Below are 26,250 nucleotides of genomic sequence, written 5' to 3' on the forward strand. Positions count from 1 at the left end.
TATGTTGGACGTGTGTATGAATAAGCCTCACTATAAAAATAAAAAATCAGAAGTGTGCATATACTGTATATATTCACTCCCTGTGAACTTCACACCTTATCTAATCAGGCAACAGTGTCACTGCTGTTCAATGCGTAACCATATGCAGGCGGTTTCCTCACCTCTTCCAGTCTCGAGAGTGACCAGACAGTGAAGACCTACTAGTCCCGGGTTTGGTTTTGGAATCTCCACAGCTCCTGAGTTGTTAGTTTTTGTGGACAGAAAATCACCTCACATGTAATTTACCTCTATCCTTGAAATACTACACCTGTTCGGCTTCCGCCCTTGTCCGTTTTTTTTTACAATTTCCTCATTGGTCGATGCAGGTATAAGTTAGGTGTGTTTCAGTTAATGTTCACATCAAACACCAGGATGTGAGAACAAATGCAATCTCTTTTTGTTTTTTACTGTGGCATAAGTGTTGGTGCCAGATGGCCAGATTTATGAATTTCTGTAGCTGCTGATTTCCTCATGGAAAGCAGTCTCTAGTGTTACTCTGGGTCAAATTTATCAAAGCATTACCGACTGATTTTCCAGGGCTGTGGAGTCGGAGCAATTTTTGGGTACCTGGAGTCGCGGAAAAATGCACAGACTCTGACTCCTAATTAATTTAAACTGTAATTAAAATAGGAAATATGATAAAATGTTTTATTACTCAGATAATAGGCTTAAAGAGACTCTGTAACAAATTGTTTATCTTTATTTCTTCTATGCTATAAGTTCCTATGCCTTTTCTAATGTGGTCTGGCTTACTGCAGCTTTTCCTAATTGCACAGTAGCTGTGTTATCTCTGTTATATGATCTAATCTTCTCTCTATAGTCGGCACAGTCAGGCTGAGGCAGTCAGACTGGAATGTGCAGGGCTGCTTGTGATTAGCTAGAAGCTGTACACACCCCCTGCAGGCTCTGTGTGACTAACACACTCTGCTTAGCTGAGCCTATTAGAAGCTGGTTAGTTTGTTTGTAAACACTGCCTAAAACTGGCAATTACAAGCCAGGTTTGCAGCAGAGAATGGCAGAAACAGCACAGAGGGGACCAGGAGCACATAATGAATAGAATGGTATGCTTTTTATTGTAAGAATTTCAGAGTACAGATTCTCTTTAATAAATAATGTGTATATATACAGTAATAGCTGTGCTCAGTCCACAAAAAATGAAATAAACCAATCAAAATTAGTTACTTGTGCTGCTTCAATAAAGCAGTCCCCGTATTTTTTAAGGCTGATATACATATCTGATTGTGACTGTATATATGATGTGTACACAGGAATCTCTTATATATACTAAATAACATCTATGCTGTAAGAATAAAGCCTGATGTGTAGCCTTGTCACTAATAGAGATGGTCAATGAGATGGAAATAATTCTGCACTGATGCTGGTTTATGCAAATGTATGCACTCCCTTTGCTAATGAAATCAAATAATTTGATATGTTGTTAAAATTTTGTTAGGTGACTACGAATTAAAGGGTACCTGAGACGGATGAAAAGAAAAGTTTTATACATACCTGGGGCTTCCTCCATCCCCCTTCAGGCTAATCAGTCCCTCGCTGTCCTCCTCTGCCACCTGGATCTTCTGCTATGAGTCCCGGTAATTCAGCCAGTCAGCGCAGCCTGGCCGTATGCCACTTATAGCAATAATGCTGCGCAGGTGTAGTACGCTCCCGGCGGCGGAGTGTGTGCATGCACACTATGCCCGACTGGCTCAAGTACTCGGACCCATAGCAGACGATCCAGGGAGGAGGACAGCGAGGGACTGAATAGGGAGGAAGCCCCAGGTATTAATAAAACTTTAATATATCTCAGGTTTACTTTGTTACACAGTATTACTATACTCTACATATGCACTTCCCACAGAGCTGCAGGGAATCCACTGAGAATGTTTTGCACATTGAACACAGAGGTGTTGTTTATCACCCATAAACCTGGTTCAGATTGTACATGAAGAATGTGTAATAGAGGAAGTATAGCCTCATTCTCCTGCAGAATACCTGCACATCACTCTTACATGTACCCACAGTCACATTGCCTAGGGCAGTGGTCTTCAAACTAAGGCCCGCAGGCCGAATGTGGCCCCCTGAGGCTTTTTTACCGGCCCCCCACACAGAAAATGTATTACTTATAGATGCGGTCAGCTACATCTTTAAATATTGGTGGTCCGCCTATGGAATAGCAGTGCTAGCACCACCCATCCACATGGAAGCCAGAAAGCAGTAATTTCACTGGTTTCCGATCAAATTCCACATCAGGTGACACGGCTGTCCAATTGGACTACAGGTTATCACCTGGGTATGCTTCACTGTCTGGCTCGCAAAAACTTCTACATCATCTAATGTATACTCCAGCCCCCCAGCTGTCTGAAGTATGTTGACCCGGCACTTGACCAAAAACATTTGGGGACCCCTGGCCTAGGGCCTGATCCATGTTCAGATTGTACATGAAGAATGTGTAATAGAGAAAAAATAGCCTAATTCTCACGCAGAGTACCTGCACATTACTCTTACATGTACCCACAGTTACATTGCCTAGGACCTGATAGATGTTCTTTGTTCCTGTCTGTACCTTCTGCAAGTACTCTTGTAGTGGCTGGATAGTGTACTGGTTAAGGGTTCTGCCTCTGACACAGACGACCAGGGTTCGAATCTTAGCTCCTCCTGTTCAGTAAGCCAGCACCTAGTCAGTAGGAGACATTGGGCAAGACTCCCTAACACCGCTACTACCTATAGAGCGTGTCCTAGTTGCTGCAGCTTTTGCGCTTTGAGTCCTCCAGGAGAAAAGTGTGATATAAATGTTCTGTGTTGTTTGTTTGTTTGTTTGTTTGTTACTCTTAACAAGGACTAGTTTTAGTCTATGACTAAAAGTATTAGAGGCAGAAGATCCGCTGGATATCCAGGTAACTGGTATTGTTTAAAAGGAAATAAATATGGAAGCCTCTATATCCCTCTCACTTAAAGGGTTGGCAGTTAAGAGATGCATTTCATGTTGCATACTTTCAATCAACAAGATTGTAATGTGCAAATTAGAGGATTCTGAGTCGGTGGAATCCTAACCTGAGGAGTCTGAGTTGGTGGATTTTTGTACCGACTCCACAGCCCTGTTTTTTTTCTTCTTAAACCGTTCTAACCAGCCGAGGAACAATTCTGCATGGTAATAAGAAACTTCTTAAATCCTACGTAATAGCTGCAGTTAGCGTGAATGTCTAGAGCTGCACTAGAGTTAAGAAAAGTGCAAATCCATTCCTAATCTTCTGCAGATTAAGAAATGCTTAATAACAGTTCTACAGATAGTGCAGAGTGCAGGCTAGGTCTGATTTGTGAAGGCCTCCGCACTTGTGGAAGTCCTCACTCAGAGCCTGCCAGTATCAATACAGCAGATGTATTGGTTACCTCACACAATGCACTGTCTGATAAACCTTCCTAACTTTTCCTATTTTACAACAGGTTTAGAAGGAAACTGCACTATATGCAGTAGTTAATCTAAAGAAGCCTGGGACAGTTCTGCACGGATTTCTAAAAAACTACTTATATTCTGTCTCAGACACTCTTGATAAATGTACCCCTCAGAGTGGTAAGAATGATATCCAGTGAGCAGCAGTGGTTGGTTGAAATGCCTTGCTGATGAGAGAGGTTTGAGGAAATTGGCCAAACAGGCTCCAGTAACTCGCATGACCATTGTTGGTGGTCATGAGCAGAACAGCATCTCAGGATGCACTGAATGTATGTTGGGTTTAATCTTTCTCAGCAGGAACAGAAGGTTGAGGCTGCAGTGGAGCAGCATTACTGAAACTGACAAGACTAGGAAAATGTAACCTGGTCTGCGCAATGATGGAAGGGTCAGATTCTGTCAGCAGTTTAGGCTGGCGGCAAGTTTGCATGTAGTCAAATTGAAAATTCGTAGCATAAACCTGTAGCTGAGATGTGAATTTAGCAAAATTGCCATGATGTCATCATGCCAGTTGGCCTGAATCTCAGGCCTCTTTTACACTTGCATTGCGTTACCCTGTGTTACCGCAGGGTAAAGCAACGGCGATGCAAGTCAATGGGGCCTTTTACACTTATCACATTGAGCCAGAAGTCTCCATCCTGTCGCAATCCCGACACACAGCTTGCAACGCTTTACTGCAAGCAACGCACATGATGTTTGTGGTAATTGTAGTAAATGGGCAACGCAGTAAGAGTGAGCGACAGTGTGGCACGCAAGCGCAGACCGACGGGAATCCCGGTGACTTACTTCCTGTCTAGCAGGGCGAACGTCACTGAGTGGGGGGCAGTACTATGCATATGACCCTGTTGGTGTAAAACCAGTCTGAAAGTTATGTTTCTAGCATTTTGTGGAACCCATTCCACAAAGAAATTAGGCTGTTTTGATTAGAGGAGGATCCCACACCGCCCAGTATTGGGACAGTGTGTGTATATTGGCCACTTTAAGACCCTAAAAATGTGCAATGCTGATTATGTGGGCAGATCCAAATGTTGAGTGAGCTAGAACAAGGATATGAGCTGTGGCCTTAAAGAGACACTGAAGCGAAAAAAAACTATGATATTATGATTTGTATGTGTAGTACAGCTAAGAAATAAAACATTAAAGAGAACCCGAGGTGTGTTTAAAGAATGTTATCTGCATACAGAGGCTGGCTGTGCCTATACAGCTCAGCCTCTGTTGCTATCCCAAACCCCACTAAGGTCCCCCTGCACTCTGCAATCCCTCATAAATCACAGCCGTGCTGTGAGGCTGTGTTTACATCTGTAGTGTCAGTCTCAGCTGCTCCCCCGCCTCCTGCATAGCTCCGGTCCCTGCCCCCGTCCCTTCCCTCCAATCAGCAGGGAGGGAAGGGATGCAGGCGGGGACTGGAGTTCTGCAGGAGGCGGGGAGAGCAGCAGACTGACACTATAGAGATAAACACAGCCAGCTCTGACAAGCTGTTTGTCAGCACAGCAGCATGGCTGTGATTTATGAGGGATTGCAGAGTGCAGGGGGACCTTAGGGGGGTTTGGGATAGCAACAGAGGCTGGGCTGTATAAGCAGATCCAGCCTCTGTATGCAGATAACATTCTTCAAATCCACCTCGGGTTCTCTTTAAGATCAGATACATCAGTCTAATTGTTTCCAGTACAGGAAGAGTTAAGAAACTCCAGTTGTTATCTCTAAGCAAAAAATCCATTATCTCTACGACTTTCAAAGTCGTGGAGAGGGCTGTTTTCTGACTTTTATTATCTCAACTGTTAGTTAACTATTTACTTTTCCTCTGGCAGAGGAGAGGTCATTAGTTCACAGACTGCTCTGAAAGAATCATTTTGAATGCTGAGTGTTGTGTAATCTGCACATATTAGAGAATGATGTAATGTTAGAAAAAACACTATATACCTGAAAATAAAAATATGAGAATATTTTCTTTGCTGCTAATCTTCTAGTAATTATTCATAGTACACAACCAATTCATTATATCATATATTTTTTTTCGCTTCAGTGTCTCATTAAAGGGACACTTAAGTCAAACAAAAAAAATGAGTTTTACTCACCTGGGGTTTCCAATAGCCCGCTGCAGCTGTCCGGTGCCCTCGCCATCTCCCTCCGATCCTCCTGGCCCCGCCGGCAGCAACTTCCTGTTTCGGTGACAGGAGCTGACAGGCTGGGGACGCGAGTGATTCTTCGTGTTCCTGGCCACAATAGCGCCATCTATGCTGCTATAGCATATATCATATACCATATAGCAGCAAAGAGGGTGCTAATGTGTCTGGGAATGCGAAGAATCACTTGCGTCCCCAGCCTGTCAGCTCCTGTCACCGAAACAGGAAGTGGCTGCTGGCGGGGCCAGGAGGATCGGAGGGAGACAGCAAGGGCACCGGACAGCTGCAGGGGGCTATTGGAAGCCCTAGGTGAATAAAACTTATTTTTTTTGTTTGACTTAAGTGTCCCTTTAAAGTGCCCTTTTGGGCAGATCAAACAAGAACCAGATCTCTCTCTGATTGAATCTGACCAGAAAGAGATCAGTTGGCTGCCCACACACCGCAGGCCGGTTCCTGTTAGATTTCAGAATGAAATCTTTCTGTGATCAGCCCCGTAACGATGCCTCGCCGCCCCTGGCCTGGTGCCCGTGCATTAATATACTTTACCTGCTCGCTGTACTTCCGCATTGGTGGCCCATGTGGCTGCCGACATATAGCACGTGGGGCACATGTTCCGTCACAACTTCGGCCCAAATCTGTAGAATGCTTGCTGTGGCACCAGTTTATTATCCAATTCAATAATAATTATCAAATGGGATGATCGATCAGCGCCAAATTGCTAGATGTATGGCCACCTTAAGAACGTGTTCCCACCACACATGATTTTCTAATTTTGTGAGCTAACCCTTTTTGCCAACACTAAGTGCACTAATTTTATAATGCAATAGCGGTACGCCCTTCACACTAGTGCCATGTGGTTCTTGCAGAATTGCAGCCACGCTGCTTGCTGTATTTGTGGTGCGATTGAGTTACTGTCTCCTTCAACACAATAGAATGGGACTTTGTGAGCACACAGGTATATACTGTAGGGAGAAAAAAACAGTCTTGTAAAAGTAATAACTTTTAATAGCTTTTTAGCTAGTTTTTTTTCTACCTACATAATTTGTTTGGCTAACACGGTACAAAAACATTTTTACTACTATGAGCACACAGGTAACATTTTTGATGTATGCATTTTGCAGTGGGAACAATCACTTGGAGAGTTGTGAAGAAATGTCAGATAGCACCAGAGTACTGACAGAACTTTCCCTGTATCTTTTCTGAAGGTGGTGGGTATACTGAAATACAGATCCAGTAGGCATGCACAGTCGTGTGGGAGTTTGGCTCATGTCAAGGTCGATGCAGACATAAGATCTTGTTGAGGGGTTTTTAAAAATAAGCTGGGACTAGTGTTTGTTGTACAGGGCTGTAAATCCAGTAAAGAATTAAATGTAAGCACTTGTCATAGGGCCAGTTTGGGTCATACTCTGCATACGAGTGCCACTTACAGTTGGAGAGTCTGTCGCATTAAAGGTACCATTACATCTAGTGATGATGGGCAGATTCGACCAAGAGTCAATCCAATTTGATCAGAGAGAGAGATCTGTCAGCTGCCTATACACAGTGGGCCAATTCCCAATCGATTTCAGCTTGAAACCTTTTGGGAATCGTCCGCCTTGCCACTGCCACCCATGTGTAAATGTGCCCACCTTGTAAGCATTTATATATTACCTGTCCTATGTCGCCCACCGCGTGATGCCCATCCATCTTCCCCGCTCTTCCGTTAGCGCTACACACGCTGCAGTTAGACATGTCAAGTTGGCAGTGTGTATAGCACTAGTGGAAGAGCGGGGGATTCCAAAGATGGATGGGCACCATGCGGTGGGTGACACTGGACAGTTAATGTATAAACACACGCATGGGGGGCACATTCATACACTGGGGGGGGGGCAGTGCCGGGGGTTTCGTTGTGTCACCCCGATATCGCTTGCGATTACCACCACACACCCGATCGACCAAGACGGCCTGGCGTCTTACCAATTGATACATGTGAATGATTTTGGCCCGGAATAGTTTCCCTCGTCTATCGTGTATGCTCTTGGTGGCACCAGTTTTCATCCGATGTTTGGTTGACCGCCAAGTCCAAAGATGTATGGCCATGTTTAGCCACTGGAGACTATATCTTCTATGCCTGCAAGCTATCCATTATTTTTCTGCACATTTTATTGTGGCTCAGTACAGATCCTTGGATAGAAGAAACATGGTGAGACGTGCTTGTGCTTGCATTACCAGGCTGCTGGGAACTGCTCTTTCCCAATATGTTGGCAAAAGCTGGTAGTGAACGAGAAATTCCAGTTAGATCAGAGAAAGGAATATATTCTTCTCCTGGTCAGCTGTATTCATACACAAAGGTTTTGTTAACTTCCTATGCAGATTCTATCCTGAATTTCGAGGTAGTCTACTCCAGTACATTGCATTGGAAGTATGGAAATGCCAACTTAAAGGACAACTGTAGTAAGAATATGGAGGCTGCCATATTTATTTCTGTGTAAATAATACCGGTTGCCTGGCAGCCCTGCTGATCTATTTGGCCGCAGTAGTGTCTGAATAACACTAGAAACAAGCATGCAGCTAATCTCGTCAGATCTGACAATAATGTCAGAAACACCTGATCTGCCGCATGCTTGTTCAGGGTCCATGGCTGAAAGTATTAGAGGGGAAGGATGAGCAGGGCTGCCAGGCAACTGGTATTGCTTGCAAGGAAATAACTATTACAGCCTCCATGTACCTCTTGCTTCAGATTTCCTTTAATAAAACTATTAACGCCTATAAACTACGGAGTGCTTGCCGATACTTGTCTAAATGCATACCAGTGCAGCGGCACCATCCACTCTTCAGCTCACAGCACCCCAATTAATAACTTTATCCCTACTTATGACACAGAAATGAAATATATATTGTTTTTTTCAAGACACACTAGGCTTTCATTGTATGCCATTTTTCCCCTCCAACAATTTTGTTTTCTATGAATTTTAATGGGAAAACGAGGAAAAAAAATAGAAAAAACACATTATTTCTCAGTTTTACCAATTCCAGTTTAAAAATAAAAAGTGCTACTGTAGATAAAAAACACAAATTGTGTTTGGCTATTCTTACCGCTTATCACAAAACTTAGTTTATGTTCCTGTTACAATATATGGTGAAGATATTTGACTCTGAAATAATACTTACAGATGTATTTTTCAATACACTATGAACTGAGAAAATAAAAGTATTTTTAATGGAAAAACCAATCTCATTAGCTCAGGAAACATATACAGGTAGTCCCCGGTTTACGAACGCCCGACATACTAACGACCCGCCGACACAAACGGCCCGATCCTGCCACGATGACGTAATATCCGCGTCGGGGAAGTTTGAAGAAGCACCTTCAAATTTCCCCGTGTGCCGGCACATGTCCTCTCAGCAGTGTTGGACTCTCCTCCGAACCGAGTCCAGCGCTGTCTGTCCTCCGCTCTCCGTCTCCATATAGCCCCGTACAGCCACCGCTAGATGCGGTATCCACTTGCTTCCTGTATGTCATGTGACATACAGGTTCCTGTATGTCATGTGAATACAGGTTCCTGTATGTCACATGACATACAGGAAGCGGTGTGATGCTGCATCTAGCGGTGGCTGTACGCGGCTATAGAGATCAGACGGAGAGTGGAGGACAGACAGTGTTGGACTCGGGCTGGAAGGTGAGTCCATAGGCAGAGAGAGAGGGAAAAAAGCAGGGCTCCGGGGGGGAGGGGGCAGAGAGAGCAGCAAAGAAGGGGGCAAATAGAGACAGAGGCACAAGGGGTAAAAACTGAGGAAGGGGGGGTGACAAAGGTGCAGGGGGGGTACAAAAATCCAGAGGGGGTACAAATGGAGGCACAGAGGGTACAAACTGGGGTACAGAGGCACATGGGAGGCATAGAGATGCACAGAGGGGGGACAAACGTGCACAGAGAGAGTACAAAGGCACTGAAGGGGACAAAGAGGCACAGAGGAAGACACTGGTGGCGGACAGAGATAGCACAGCGTTCTGACTTGAGAACGGATTCCGATTAAGAACGAACCTACAGTCCCTATCTCGTTCGTTAACAGAGGACTACCTGTATTCCCTTTCACCAATTAGTGCTGCATCAGATAGTGCCACAAATGTGAACAGGCGCAAGCCCAATCCTGCACAGCACTGCTTCTGCTACAAGACCTATATCTACTGACTCATGGCTTAGATGAAATCACAGAGGACGTAGATATACTGTAGTGGTGGATAAGGTGGTTAAAGGCTTTGTGCTTTAAGGAGGGCGGAACTCAACTTTTCAGCCCTATAGCCTTGGAAGATGCACTCTGCGCAAAACAGTGGCCAGGCTTTTGTGCCCAGCACACACCACCCAATACCCACATTGGTATGTTATATTGTTATGCAGATTGGATGTTTATCCATTACACATACACGGTACGTGCCAATAAAGTGACTGCTAGCAGTGTGGCTGTCCCTCTCTTCCCTCATTCCTACTCTGCACTCCTCCATGCAGACTGCTCCCTGACGCACGACCTGAAACACCTGCTATCTGAATCTCTCTATAGACATGAATTAGAGGGTGAGTGGTAGGTCCCCTTAACCACCATCACAATCTCTCTCCCACTGTAGGTAGAGTGTGTCACAGCCACTATGTAGGTAAAAGTTCCCACTACTTAGGGGAAAGTATTTTATTTCATTTTTTTTTTTCTATAAAATTGTTTGGGTAAAAAAAATCAAATGTAATTTTTTTTTTTTTTTAATTGAAAAAAAAAAAATCTATTGCTTTTTCTTGTAGCCCAGTCATACTGGAGAGTCTTTTGGATTATTTTCTGTTACTGGAGTTACTAGTTTTTTTTCTGGTCTGAAGGAAAGTTGTTTTGTTCTTTTCAGAATTCGCCATATCCCGGTTACGAGCCGAACAGCTGGTCCTGTGCGGGTCACCAGCAGCCTCCGTACCCCCCTAGTTACCCAGTTGGAGGACAGGTATGTAATGTGGAAATGTTCCAGTGATTCTGCACAAATGTTCACTATGGCTGTGACAGGAGATCTTTGACTTCTGCCCCATCCTGTGATTTTCATCTGCTCTTTGTATTTACTGTATCTGCAAACCTGCAAATACCATGCTCATGTGTATGTATGAAGAGCCCTATTACAGGTCACTTCAGGGCTGTGGAGTCGGAGCAATTTTGGGTACTTGGAGTCGGTGGTTTCATAAACTGAGTAGTCGGAGTATTTTTGTACCAAATCCACAGCCCTGGTAAGTATTAGACTAAGGAGTCGGAGTTGAGGAGTCTGAGCCATTTTAGGTACCTGGAGTCGGTGCTTGCATAAACTGAGGAGTCGCAGTTGGAGTCGGATGACTTTTGTACTGACTCCACAGCCCTGGGTCACCTACTGAGAAGTAGCTATTATTCTGGTTTTTCATTGAACGTATCCTTTGTGTTATTCTTTGTAATATGTATTCCTGGTCCATGTCTGAAGTGGGAGTAAACTGTCTTAAGCCCCATCTACACTGTACAATTTTCCATCACATCGACCAGTGATCTGATAAGAAATTGCATTGTGTGTAGACGTCCAATTGTTTCCGATCAATTTTGTGTTAAGTACCCAAAATCAATCGGACTGGGTGGAAATGATCTAATAGATTGTACCGTGTAGACTTGGTTTTCTTCATAAAGAGTGGACAGGGTCGGCCATATTGAGCTGCCCTCTTCCCTCCCACCTCGTCTCCTGACTGTGTAGTGGCGTGCTCCATCACCACTTGTCTGCACATTTGCGATGACATCACGTGTTTCACGTCTGGGAACCTCCTAGTTTCAAAGACTATTTCTCTGTGGCTACTCCCCTACAGCACCATAGTTTTGGAGCACTGTAGAAGTGAAGAAAGAAGAAGGGAAAAATCGAGAGCCCCCAATAGTGTATTATTGTTGATTTGATTGTCGTGTAAAAGATAAATAATGGTAAATTATACTCACAAGTGTAGGTTGCCGGGTCAGGCAACCACTTGTATCACAGACGGGGAAATTAGACCTGTCCCCGCTCAGGCTAAAAGTCGCTCTCTGCGTAGAAGGAGAAAAGGGTGTCCACACCCATCCACCAGGTGGATATCACGTAATGAGAAAAAAACAGAGGCGCCAATAGAGTAAAATTATATTCCAATTAAAACCAATTAAAATGTGGGTGGCAGTGGTGGACTCGCCTACCCCCAACGAAAAGAGGACCACTTATATGGTTAACAATATAAATTTAATCAATTTAGAACTCCAAAACAACAATTGGTTTGCAACGCGTTTCACGGGACACAAGCCCGCCTCCTCAGGCAAAGTACATACAAGCAGGAGCAACTCAGTAGTAGTCCGTACTAGCGTGGTGCCTCTGCCAGAGTGTGTCCCGTGAAACGCGTTGCAAACCAATTGTTGTTTTGGAGTACTAAATTGATTAAATTTATATTGTTAACCATATAAGTGGTCCTCTTCTTGTTGGGGGTAGGCGAGTCCACCACTGCCACCCACATTTTAATTGGTTTTAATTGGAATATAATTTTACTCTATTGGCGCCTCTTTTTTTTCCTCACTGTAGAAGTGTATGGCACAGAGTGACGTCTACACTGAAATAGGGAAATTAACTTTAGGCCCGCACAGAGGCACTTGACCTAGTACCAGATCTGTTTTGTATACACTCCATCTTATTTCCTGAGGAAGCCGGTCACTCCTGCGAAACGCGTTGTATTTTATTGGAGTATGTAAATAAATTGTTTTGCTGAAAATTAATCTGCATTTTCTTGTCTGCCCGTAGGTGGTAAGTCCACCACTACCTCCTCACTTTTAAAGGCGCCTCTGTATCCATACAGTGTTCTCCCCAGGATCAATCAAGTGGGCGCGCTGCCCGGGTAAAATCAATTACCGCCCGGCTGCCTGCGTTCCCATCAGCACGTGGCCGGCTATCGCACTGGGTTAAGTAGCAAAAACCAGCGCTGCTCCCGAATGTGCACAGAGCAGAGTAGCAGAGTAGTCGTCGTAATCCGTAGCGTGTCTGTCCCCCTCCTGCACATACAGGCTATTGGCAGAGAAGCTTTCACTCACTGCTCCTCGCCGTTCGGGTTCTCCTGCTTTTCTGTCACCGGCTCATACGTATGATGCCCTCTGGTGGCGAGGCGCCACAGCATAGCGACATAGATGTGAGCCGGTGACAGGCAAAGCAGGGGAACCCGAACGGCGAGGAGCAGTGAGTGAAAGTTTCTCTGCTAATAGAGCCTGTATGTGCAGGAGGGGGACGGACACGCTGCTGATAAGGACTACACTCTGCTGCTCTGCCGGAGGATGTTTGAAAACTGGGGGGGGGGACGAGGAGAGGGGGCGGGACATTAACACATCAGCTAACAGAGCTGAGATTCTGTCAGCACGATTCTGCCCGGCATTTGGCTGAGGGGGCAATCGGGGGTCAGGGTTGCACTACAAATATGGCTGGGTCACTCGGGGGGGGGGGGGGGAGGGAGGGGTAGCGGTAGTAAGAGGCGGGACCAGCGCCCGAGGCTACGCTGACAGTCTGTCATCGTGCACGGACACTACTGTCAAGCCTGTAAGTATCCGCATCCACCACCTACCCCCCTAATGTGCAATGTGCCCCCACCCCTATACTTTACCTATCCGTGTGCACCGCTAGCTCCGGGCTGCGTCCATCATCCATACACATGCCCCACGTGGCTGCCAGCGTACATATGGGCACATGTGTGGGACATAATTAGAGCATATTTTATTTTCCACACTGCCAAATTTCCCCGTGCCGCCCCACCCGGCTACTTTTTCATGCCACCCGGCTGGAAAAAAATCCTGGGGAGAACACTGCCATACTACGTCATACTTACAAACAAACACAGAACACTTATATCGCACTTTGCTCCTGGCTGACTCAAAGCGCCAGAGCTGCAGCCACTAGGACGTGTTCTATAGGCAGTAGCAGTGTTAGGGAGACTGGCCCAAGGTCTCCTACTGAATCGGTGCTGGTTTACTGAACAGGCAGAGCCGAGATTCGAACCCAGGTCTCCTGTGTCAGAGGCAGAGCCCTTAACCATTACTCCATTCAGCCACCCTTGGTGGAGGGGTGTTGCCTCTTTTTTCCGTGATGTACGGAGAGCGACTTCTTAATCCTGAGTGGGGACAGGTCTAATCTCTAAAAAAAAACTTCCTGAACTTGTACGTTTCTAAGCAATTGTGAACCGGCCCTTAAAGAGGACGAACAACCATAAATTGTACAGAACAGTTTTACATGAAGAGATAGGGGCTTTCACTAGGTTATTCAAGCAAGTTTTCTGGACAGTAAAATCCTGGCTTCAATCTCTCTATACAATGTCAAGGAAAGTTTGTCCTATTCTGCAACTTGTTACAGATTGCTCTGGGCAGCAGTTTAGGAATGATCACTGTACAGACTGCTCTGCTTCTGGTGGAGCAGCAAGTACTGCTGTAGGGGAAGGGCATGAGCATCTACATTCTGCAGGACTGTCATTTGAAGTTCCTGCGGGCAACAAAAGAACGACGGGGTATGTCCCTTCTACACCCTCCAAGTCAACTGTATTCTCCAAACAATGCTTCCTGTGCACTATAAGGCCACTGCATTTCCTACCCTCAGCTTATTTTCAAGTCAATCATTTTTCCTTTTATTTTTTTTAGGTAAGAGTTGGGGGGGTTGGCTTATACACTAGTATATACATTAAATCCCTGCAGTGCTGATCAGTGCAATGCATAAAGTGGCTCTCTCGTTCCTCAGCAACGCATTTATGCGTCATCTCGTGAGGAACGAGATTTGACGGGAGCTTGAGTAAGCTCCCGTCAGTGTGCGCAGCGGGCCCCAGCGATCAGCCTGCCAGCCACTCATCGGAGCTGGCAGGCTGTTTATTTTATTTATATATTGTCTTCTCACTGACTGTCCCTCGGAGGGGCTCACAATCTAATTCCTGCCATATGTCTATGTATGTATTGTGTAGTAAGGCCCGGTTCACATTAGCGTGTTTTATGGAACCGGACATACGGATCAGGCCAGCTGGATCCGCTGAGCAAATCGGTCCGGAAAATTGGGTCCTGCAGCATTTTTTTGTCTGTTCAGCGGACCGGACCACGGATCCGTACGGCCGGTTCCGTTGGCAAACACTAATGTGAACCGGGCCTTAGTCTAGGGCCAATTTAGGGGGAAACCAATTAACTAATGTGTATTCGGTTTTTGTTTTTTTTTGTACAAAATTTCATTTTTAATTAAAATGATAAAAACTAAAACCAAAAAAGCTCTATTTGTGAGAAGAAATGGAGGTAAAATTTTATTTAGGTGCTAAGTTGGATGACTGAGCAATAAACCGTTAACGTCTACCAGAGCTGAATAAAATTAAATTTGATACTCACCCGCAGCTTCCTCCAGCAGCATAAACCCATCTGAGTCTCTCCATATTCCCGTGGTCTGCCGTTCAGCCGTGATCAGCCCCAGTAACTGGCTCAGTCACGTCAGTCTGGGTCTACTGCGCATGCGTGGGAGGTCTGCACATGCGCAGAAGACCCAGACTAGACCCAACTGAGCGTATTACCGGAGCTGATCGCAGCTCAACAGCAGACCGCGGGAGGACGGTGTGGGACACAGATGTGTTTATGCTGCTGGAGGAAGCCGAGGGTGAGTATCAAATCTTTATTTTTTTTCAGCTCTGGTACACTTTAAAGTTGTGGGGTGCTGAAATTGTAAAAAAATGGCCTGGTTCTAGGGTGGGTATAAACCTCTGGGGCTCAAGTAGTTAAACAAAAAACATTTCTTTGTTACTGATGATACAAATCCTGAAATAAGCACGGTTTCTACTTCCTGATTCCTGGAAGCAGACATGTTAACATCCTGTGCTTTCAAATGAGCTTATCTGTCATCTCTGCCATGGCAGTCATGTGACATGGGAGAGATCACATTACAACTTGTGACTAGACACAGATGAGGGGGAAATAGACAGGCTAAACACTCTAAATAGATACAGGGTGCATTTCTGCATGTTTTCCTTCTGTCCTGTGCAAGAGTTCAGGTCCACTATAACGATAAAAAAATAAAATTTACAGCTTTGGTCCCACCTTGTTTACCAAACTGCTGAGGAAATCTGTTACATAGTTTTAACAGTGACTACAGAATCCATGTGAGGAAAATAAACAATAAGGGCCCTTTCACATACAACGCATTACATAGCAGTGCGGTATGCTTCTCCGTTGCCAGGGCAATGAAATTCAATGTAAACTTTCAATGCATCACGCTGCGCCGGAAGTAGTCAAATCGCCGCAATCCCATTGCAACGTCACTACGTTACTGCATGATCTATGCCTACCCCAAGGATTATGCAGTAATGCAAGTCTATGGTAACGCAGTAAGTGCAAACGGTGGAGCCAGACTAGGCACGTATGCAGGAACTGACGGGAATCCCGGTGACAACTTCCTGGAAATGCATCACTGAACGGGGATGGGCCTATGCATATTACCCTGTTGGCTCACACTGCAGGAGGGTCATATGAAGTATGGTTTCATGCAGTGACCTTGTGGCAGGCTCCCCTGCTGTGGTATCATTGCACCGCACGTGTATAAAAGCAGGTGAACAACCAGTGCCACCTTGTGGTAAGCTTGAAAATCTGTTAGCAAGAGGATCAGTCATGAGTGATTTATATAGCGCCAGCATCTTCTGTGACGCTGTACAACAGCATACAGGATATAACAATACAATATAAACAATACCGCAGTTAATACAAGACAAGGGTGTGTTACAGCTGATGCAGTGGACAAATAAACGACATATTTGTACACAGGAGTGGGAGGTATGCACACACAATACACAGCTTTGTGAAACAAAAGGGGAGGAGCCTTATAAAGGTATCAAATAACGAATACCTACTATAAGTGACAACCACATAGGAAAAAAACTTGTAAATTTAGCAAAACAAAAATGCAGTTACATCAGCATTTATGATGCTTTTCTATTGTTTTGCTTTATAACCTATGCTCAGTGTCTTTCTTTATAGGGTATGGAGCATTATGCGAATGGATCCTATGGACCAGCCTATGGTCAGTCTGCAATGAACCAATCTTATCCTGGGATGCCGCCACCAAACCCCTACTATTCTCCTCCCCCTCCCCCTCCTCCTTCACAGCCTCATTACACTGTTGATCCGTACAAGCAGCAAAGTGGGCCTCCGCAAGCTCCTCCCCACTGGGGCTATCCGCAGCAGCACCCTCAGTATCCTCAGTACCAAGCCCCTCCGGTGAGTAGTGGATGCTCTTTGTTGGCTAGATTTGGGACCTTTGCAGTATTGTCATCCGTCTATTAGTGCATTGGTGTAAATTAGGGGTGCCCATTGTGTAGATAATGATCTACCAGTAGATCCCAGACCACCAGGCTGAGTGGCGTATGCTTTTAAAGTTGCATGAAATGTGATTATTTTTTTTATAGTAATCTGCCTTGTTGTTTATATATAAATGCATTGTTTGCTCTATGTTCACTTTTAAAGATGAATTTTAGTCATACAATAGACAGTAGCATTTTCAGTTTGGCCAAGGTGACATCCAGTCAGTGGCGTAGCAACAGAGGATGCAGATGTTATGACCGCCCTGAGGGGCCCTCTCTCAATCGCAGTATAAGCTCTCTACTGGTCCTGTGCTGATAATAATCACTTCTATAAATACTTTGAATAGTAGTGATCATTAACACACTGTACCCCATCCTGTTCTTTCACCTCTGACACTGTGGTTGTCCATGGCAGGTTTTGGTGCCTAATGTAAAACTTTCACTGGGGCCCACAATTCCTTAGCTACGCCACTGCATCCAGTCACTCATTATGATACAATGATACAATAACATTTCTATAGCGCTTTTCTCCCATAGGACTCAAAGCGCTTAGGCTCTCTCAGATTCAGTAATTAGTAGGATGAAGTATCCACACAACAAAAGTTATATTTCTGCAAATGCCAGACTGAACAGGTGGGTTTTCAGTCTGGATTTAAACACATCCAGGGATGGGGCTGTCCTGATCTGTTGAGGTAAGGAGTTCCAAAACGTAGGGGCAACATGACAGAAGGCTCTGGGACCAAAAGTTTCCAAGTGGACTCTGGGTATGACTAGATTATTAGAACCTGTGGATCTGAGAATGCGGGGATTGCTACGCAGCTGTAACATATCTTTCAAGTATCCAGGGCCTAGATTATTCAGGGATTTAAATGTCAGTAGGCCGATCTTGAATAGGAGCCTCCATTTTATAGGTAGCCAGTGAAGGGAATGCAGGACTGGCATTATGTGGCAGTGACGGGGTTGGTTGGTTAGCAGTCTGGCAGCAGTATTCTGTATCAGCTGTAGCCGGTACAAGACCTTTTTTGGAAGGCCAGTGTAGAGAGCATTGCAGTAGTCCAGTCGGGATGTGATGAAGGCGTGGACTAAGGTTGGCAGATCTTCTGGGGGTATGAGGTGCTTGATTTTTGCAATGTTCTTCAGGTGAAAATGGGATGATTTCACCACAGCAGAGATTTGAGTTCTGAAGTTTAAATTATGCCAGGCTTTCTCAACCAGGGTTCCTTGAAGACTCTGCAGGGGTTCCTTGGCATTTTACCCCATCGTGGGGGAAGTATAATAGAGCACATTGTAATTGGGGGTACTGTAACAAGAAGCACTGAATTGGGGGGTCAGGAGACAGTGTAATGAGTGGCAGTGTAATAGGAGATAGTGAAATAAGCAGCCTAACCTATTTAAAGACCATACCTCTTGAAAAATAAATGTAGGGGTTCCAAAAAATTGTTTGCAGAGGTTCCTTGAGATCCAAAAGTTATTTACAGGGTTCAAGGTAAAAAGGTTGAGAGAGGCTGCATTATGCCATGCAGATCAATTTATTAGATGTAAGTATTGGCCCAAACCATCAGATAAACCTCATCAGATAGACCTCTCTCTGATGGAATCTGATCAGAGAAGGATCTTGTGCCTGCCCATACACTGCAGACACATTTACAATAGATTTCAGCATTATATCTGTTGGAAATTATGCTAGCGCCACTTCCAGCTGAGCTGCCCTGGTTTTTTTGGAAAAAAATAAATTAAAAGATTCCCACAATCCTGTTGGCACTGCACAGTTCAGGAAAGGCACACAGACAAAACAGCGGACATATAGGGACCCTTTTTAGAAAAAAAAGAGTTTTGCATATATATTTGTGACATTAACTATTTTTAGGCAATTTTTGGACGTTGCAACCCCCTTTAATTGCATATGTATAATGTGGATAGTGTACTGGATAAGGGCTCTGCCTCTGACACAGGAAACCTGGGTTCGAATCTCGGCTCTGCCTTTTCAGTAAGCCTGTACCTATTCAGTAGGAACCCTGGGCAAGACTCCCTAACACTGCTACTGCCTATAGAGCGCTCCCTAGTGGCTACAGCTCTGGCACTTATAGTCCGCCAGGTGAAAAGCGCGATATAAATAAATGTTCTGTGTTCATGTGCACCAGCATTACTATTTTACCTCGTGGATGGGGAGAGGTGGAAATGATTTTACAAATTATCCATACACTTTATTAAATAGCGGTGCACTAGAGCAGTGGTTCTCATCCTTTTCAGCCAACATACCCCTTATTTAATTTGTACGTTAGAAGCATTTTTTGCACTGTAAATATTGTAAAATTCACAGTGTTTTATTCATATATAAATTGCGTATTAGGCAACGGTTCCCCCTGAAAAAAAATAATAAACATATTAGGAATGGTTCCCTCCCCCATAAAACACATATTAGGCAGTGTGTCACCCCCATACAACTTATATTAAGCAACGGTTTCCTGTTTAAAAAAAAAAAAAACTAAAAAAAAAACGGCAGGGTTCCTTTCCCCTTAAAGAGAACCCCAGGTTGAGAATCACTGCACCAGGGGATTGTGGCGCAATGGTTTCCAATAATGCTATGGAAAACAAATTACTGAAGGGAATCCGATTTAATCTTAAATGTAGTTATTTTCCACATCAGTGTTTTTTTTTTGTTGTTTTTTTTAAATAGGTCAGTTTAGAAATGAGTTTGCAGCTTTCTCCTTGGACAGGTTTACTTTAAGCGTGTGGATAGTGGCAGATGGCGCACTGACTGCGCAGCAAGCTAAGCTCATCCAACAGTATTTTACACGCCAGCAGCTTTCATCAAATCTCTGGTAAAAACACATAACTGGGACGGGAATTGCGCTTTCAATGTGACTGCAGCCTAGAGCTCTGAAATGTAGACGAGACCTTTAAGGTGAGCCTACAATACTTTATTTTATTTTGTATTTATACAGTGCTGCACACTTCTGTAGCACTTTACAGAGTATTAAGTCAAATCAAAAATACTGTAGCTTTATTGGCATGACTAAGATTCATACAGGCATTGCCAAAGCAAGGGGAAATTGGGGACATGGGAGGGGGTTGGATAGGAGTACAATGGGTAAGCAGGCCGTGGGCATTTTTAGGTTTACAGTTCATTTATGCACCTCTCAGCCTGTGACATGCTGTGACATAGTGTGTAGCGATTGTCACTGTGGATTCCTCCTCTCTGTGGCATGCTGTGACATAGTGTGCAGCCATTGTCACTGTGGATTCCTCCTCTCTGTGGCATGCTGTGACATAGTGTGCAGCCATTGTCACTGTGGATTCCTCCTCTCTGTGGCATGCTGTGACATAGTGTGCAGCCATTGTCACTGTGGATTCCTCCTCTCTGTGGCATGCTGTGACATAGTGTGCAGCCATTGTCACTGTGGATTCCTCCTCTCTGTGGCGTGCTGTGACATAGTGTGCAGCCATTGTCACTGTGGATTCCTCCTCTCTGTGGCATGCTGTGACATAGTGTGCAGCCATTGTCACTGTGGATTCCTCTTCTAGTAGAATGTAGAGTTTTCTTCCATCCTCTAGTCTGTGTGAAAGTCTGGAAAAAGTTCCATCAGTTTCTTAAAGTAAGTGTCCCTGGTTGCAGTATATTTGGGGCAGTGCAGCAGGAAGTGACTTTCTTCCTGGAGGGTCTTCTGCTCCCAGTGTTGGCACAGTCTATCTACTCAGTAACTTACTGACCTTAGTGTATAATTTCTTAAGCCTTATACACACGTTACAATTTTCCATCAGATTGACCAGTAAACTGATAAATTGCATCGTGTGTAGATGTCCACGTTGTCGATTTTGTGTTAAGTATCCTAAATCAATCGGAATCCAGTCGGACTGGTTGGAAGTTATCTAATAGATCCGTTAATCCGCTAGAAAATTGTACTGTGTATATCCAGCTTCACTTATACTGTATAATATTGAATAACGATCTGCACACTAGCGGCTGAAGTCTCCATCACTGCTTTTTGTTAAAGCCACTATAATTTTTCCAATTAATCTAGTCATGATAAATATATCCATTTATTTATTATTATTATTATTGATTGATTGATATAGGGCCATTCCGTGGCGCGGTTACAGACTGCAAGGTATAACAAACAATATAAACAATACAGATTGCAGTGAACAGTACAAGGCACGGGTGGATTACAATTGTATGCAGTGAACAAATCAATTACAGATATACACATAGTAGTGGAAGATATGCACACACATTACACAGCATTGAAGAGAACCAGAGATGAAGCACCCTCATGTATTTTACCATATATATCAATGGGAACATGACCGTAAACGCCTACCCTGCTCTCTGTTTCATTCTTCTCTGCTAAATCTGCCTAATATTCCCCCCTGATAAAATCCCGGACTGAGCATTCAGTCTGGCTGTGCTCAGGAATCATTATAGCTGAGTCTGTTTTCTCTGATATCTTTACAAGCCCAAGTCTGCCCCCTTGTGGCTCTGCTCAGGAATCATTATAGCTGAGTCATTATAGTAATGCCAGACTGAATACTCAGTCTGGGATTTTATCAGGGCTGATAACAAGCAGGCTAAGCAGTGAAGAATGAAACAGAGCAGTGTAGGTGTTTTCTCTGTTCCCACTTATATATGGTAAAATACATGCGGGTGCTTCGTCTCTGGTTCACTTTAAGGGCCCGTTCACGCTAGGGCGATTAGCGGGGGGGATTCCCGCAAATCGCCAAAGCGATAGCGCTTTTTAAAGCTCTAGTGCAATTGTAACCCTATGTCAGTAATCTCACTGCCGCGAATGCCGCCGATCGCGGGCGTTTTGCGATTAACGGCAATCGCGAAATGTGTTGCAGCATTTTCTTGCGATTCTGGAGCGATCACAATACAGTGCTTTAAAAAGCGCTGCTCGAGATCGCTCTGAATCGCGAGAGTGTACAGTGATTTTACCACCCTAATTGCGGTAAAACGACCAGCACAAAATGGAAGCGCTACAGTTTTGCCACTTTCGGGTGTGAATGGGCCCTCGGAGACAAAATGGAAAGAGAGTCCTGGCCAATCGTGCTTAAGGTGTCCACTAAGGGTACAATCTTTCCTTCAGATTCGATCTTTCAACGTGATTTGAACAATCGTAACTAATGGGAAGGCAATTAGCGATTGTTCACATTAACGAAATGATTTAAGGTTTTACATTCCAATTCGATCATAAAATCCAACTTTTGGGTTGAATTTTTTTTTTTCCCCCTCCTCTTCCAGTAGACCAAAGAATCGTATCACATCGATTTGCGCCACAACCGGCACAGTTTTCTATACAATTAGATCATAAAAAAGATCGATTCTGAAGGAAAAAGTGTACCGTGTGCCGTTGATGGGCATTTTTACAGTCTAAAGGGTTAATGGATAGGACAAATGGTGAAGGGAAGCCATGTATGAGATGGTATCTCTTTATATAATAGCCCTGTGTCTCTGCGTCCACTATGTCCCTGTGACGGTGCTTTTTTGCGCTGCGCATGTGCAGGGAGGGACGCTGAGACACTGAGGAGAGCTGAGGGAGGAAGGGGCGGGCGTGTGTGTGTGCGCAGCAGGCGTGCGTGAGTGACAGATGCCCATGTGCAGGGAGGGACGCTGAGACACTGAGGAGAGCTGAGGGAGGGGCGGGCGGGCGTGTGTGTGCGCAGCAGGCGTGCGTGAGTGACAGATGCGCATGTGCAGGTAGGGACGCTGAGACACTGAGGAGAGCTGAGGGAGGGGCGGGCGTGTGTGTGCGCAGCAGGCGTGCGTGAGTGACAGATGCGCATGTGCAGGGAGGGACACTGAGACACTGAGGAGAGCTGAGGGAGGAAGGGGCGGGCGTATGTGTGTGTGCGCAGCAGGCGTGCGTGAGTGACAGATGCGCATGTGCATGGAGGGACGCTGAGACACTGAGGAGAGCTGAGGGAGGAAGGGGCGGGCGTGTGTGTGCGCAGCAGGCGTGCGTGAGTGACAGATGCACCTAAGGTCACTAGTATGATTTATATTATCATAGTTTGTCAACCAGTCTGAAAGCATTAATAATCATTTAATGGAGTTTGTAGATTCTGTAAATCATTATTATTATTTATTTTACATAGTGTAGGCATCTTCCACATCTCATTACAAAGTGCATAAACATGTCACTTACTGTCCCTTAGAGGAATTCACAAGTAATTTATCCTCTCGTGGCCAATGTGGGGGGAACCAGCTAACTTATCTATATGTTTTTTGGGATGTTAGAGGAAACCATTTTTTTCCCAGGGAAAAAACACACAAGAATGGGGAGAACATACAAGATCCTTGCAGATGGTGCTCCGGCCCAAATTTGAACGAATGACACTACTGTAAGACAATATCCACTATTCCACCTGTCGTGTGAGGTACATATTGATACTATAATGCCTTATTTAATCTGAAATGTGTACTTTGTTGCTGCTATAACCATTATCCACAAGGTGGCAGCTTAGTACGGTATGCTTGAGTGGTTATTCGGACATTATGAATCAGGTTCCCCCTCTAGGCCCTGAATGAGTCAGTATTAACTGTAATGCTAGTCAGTGTTGAGACACGCAGTCAGCTACCTAACAAGGTTTCCCCATTCTCTTTACTCTGAACTCCACCTCTCCTCTGGCCTGGCAGTGGCTGTCCAGTGAGTATCCCTGCACTCCAGTTGTTTGCTCCCGTCACAGCAAAGGTAAGGAGGCAGCATTCTGGTTGATCATAACTGCTCTCCTAATCTGTTACTGGAAGTACCAGGATGTGGAGCCATCATGGAAGATACGCTGGAGGACCTTTATTGCTGTCACTGTGGCTCCAAAATCTGTGGAGGGAGAAGAACTGAGCAGCTTCTGTGGCCTTAGCCAAAAGGGGAGAGTGTGCTTTTCTCCCTAGGGGTGTTTCTTGGACGATGCTTCCTGAGTGGGCCCGAGCTGGCTCCTGCGCTTTTAGGCTGCTTCACATCTTGATGCGCTTTGGGTCCTTCAGGAGAAAAGCACTTTACAAAGGTGTGATCTGTGGCCTGTCCATTGCTGCAGAGGTGGTGAGAACATCTGGGACAGTAGATTGTACACTGGATCCACTGTGACTGTCCAAGTCATTACACCAGTGTAGCGTGAGCTAGCCTAACCTGCTCTATATGCATGGAACTCTGTTATTTAGTGTCTTCTGTACACATAAAGATTTTAAGTGAGCCCAAGGAGGCTACAGCCTGTGCACAGTCTCCTTGAATGGAGTACCCTCTCAGTAGGAGAAGAAATGTATTTAGTATCCTGCATCTTTGATAGATCTGGCCCAACTGCTTTAGTATTTATGCTGTCAGTGTTTTTTAAAAAATATATATGTATATACACACATTACCAAACCTAACAGTTATCTACTCTGTCCAAAACTAAGGCATGTCTTAAAGGATCTATCAAGGATGGAACTTCATCCCAATCAGTAGCTGATACCCCCTTTTCCATGTGAAATCTTTATCTTTTCTCAAATAGATCATCAGGCGGGTCTGTGTGGCTGATATTATGGTTAAACCCCTCCTACAGTGTGATGCCAGGACCTAGGTCATGACAGTTTCCTGTCTGTAAACCTTGTTGCATTGTGGGAAAAAACAGCTTTTTCCAAACTGCCATGCACAGCGGGAGATTCTGGTTGCTTATGAATATCTTAAAAAAAAAAAAAAACTTTAAGGCCCCTTTTACACTTAATCAGTTGGTGTGCGTTGGTACGCGTTTTTTCCATAGCAGTGCATTGGGAAGAAGATTTCAGTTAAAATGCGTTAAGCATAAAAGAGCCCCCCCCCCCCCCCCCCCCGCCTTTCGCTAAAGTTCCTCTTTAAATGTTTCAGGCAATGCCTCAGCAAAGCCCGCAGAATGAGAACTGGAACGTGTATGGAGCTCCGAACCCTTACCAGTGGCCCACCGCACCCCCTCCTCCACCCCAGCACAACCCAAGCAGTGGCCATTATATGGCTGCTGGCGGAGCACCATGGCAAGGAGGAGATGTACAACAAGGAGTATATGATGTAAAGGTACGTGGCCATGTCGTTTAGAAAACCGAATGAATGTGCCCATACAGTGAACCCTTTTTGGCAGACTTGACAAGGTAATACTGATAAATAATTGCTGTAGATAGTTTGTAACTAAGGGCCTATGGAGGTTCTCAAAGCATATTCTATCTATCTATATATCTATTTATATACCTATTTATATACACACTCACTCACATTCTCTCTCTCACTCACACTCTTTCTCTCTCACGCACACGCACTCTCACACTCACTCTCTCTCTCACACTCACTCACTCTCTCTCACACACACTTTCTCCCTCACACACTCACTCCCCTCTCACTCACTCACTCACTCACTCTCTCTCACACACACACACACACTCACACACACTCTCTCTCTTTCTCTCTCTCTCTCTCTCTCTCTCTCTCTCTTTCCCTCTCTCTTTCTCTCTCTCTCTCTCTCTCTCTCTCTCTCTCTCTTTCTCTCTCACACTCACACACACTCTCGCTCTCTCTCTTTTTAAAATCTTCTACTTTAACAGGATATTATAGATATGTAGTACAGCAAGAACAAACATTTCTGCTGAGAATGACAGTCATCCCGCCCACAGTGGCTCAGTCCTTGTTTTCAGAACGGCACAGTGCGTGACGTTACTCACTGACTCATCGTTTGTATTGCGGACACCAGTGTTTTGTCAAACCATTTATCTGCAGCGAACTTTAGTGCAGTTTTTGTTTAGTCTAGAAGAGTAGCAACCACCAATACTGCTATTGAATTCTCGTGTACCACCATCATTTGTGGAATTGCACAATTAAATATTACCGTATTTTTCGGAATATAAGACGCTTCGGCATATAAGACGCACCTAGATTTAGAGGGCAAAAACCAGGGAAAAAAAAATAAACTAAACCTAGGTGCGTCTATGGTGCAGGGGCTTCTTATGGACCTCTAACTCCCCCAAAACTGTCTTTATCTAAGCTACACTGCCCATCTATACTAACACCTGCTACACTACACTTCACTTCACCCCTGCTGCCCCCATCAACTACACATTACTTCACTAACCCCTACTACAACTACACTACACTACACTACAGTATACTACACTTCCCTCACTAACACCTGCAGCCAACCCAAACTACACTACACTTAATTAAGTAACCCCTTCAGCCAACTAAACAACACTACACTACACCCCTGCTGCATCTCACCTGATCCTGTCGCCGCGATCCTCCCCTCCTCCATCTGCCTGTCATCACCCGAGAGTCGCAGCAGCCGTCATCTGAGGGTCCCATTAGGTGTCATCAGAGGGTCCAGCAATCCCATC

The 26,250-nt window shown here is 44.8% G+C and overlaps 1 protein-coding gene across 2 annotated transcripts in view; it reads left to right on the top strand.

Annotated features, from left to right (window-relative positions):
* Positions 1-26,250, top strand: part of BAG4 (BAG cochaperone 4) — a 56,587-nt gene that overhangs the window by 17,185 nt on the left and 13,152 nt on the right. Inside the window, exons 2-4 of one of the 2 annotated variants that reach the window (XM_068274607.1) lie at positions 10,469-10,561; positions 16,600-16,839; positions 24,761-24,943. In XM_068274607.1, coding sequence (XP_068130708.1) covers positions 10,469-10,561; positions 16,600-16,839; positions 24,761-24,943 — 516 coding nt within the window. The remainder of the gene's footprint in view (positions 1-10,468; positions 10,562-16,599; positions 16,840-24,760; positions 24,944-26,250) is intronic. The other variant, XM_068274608.1, reaches the window with a different exon arrangement.

Source organism: Hyperolius riggenbachi, chromosome 3 (assembly GCF_040937935.1).
Source record: "Hyperolius riggenbachi isolate aHypRig1 chromosome 3, aHypRig1.pri, whole genome shotgun sequence".
NCBI lineage: Eukaryota > Metazoa > Chordata > Amphibia > Anura > Hyperoliidae > Hyperolius > Hyperolius riggenbachi.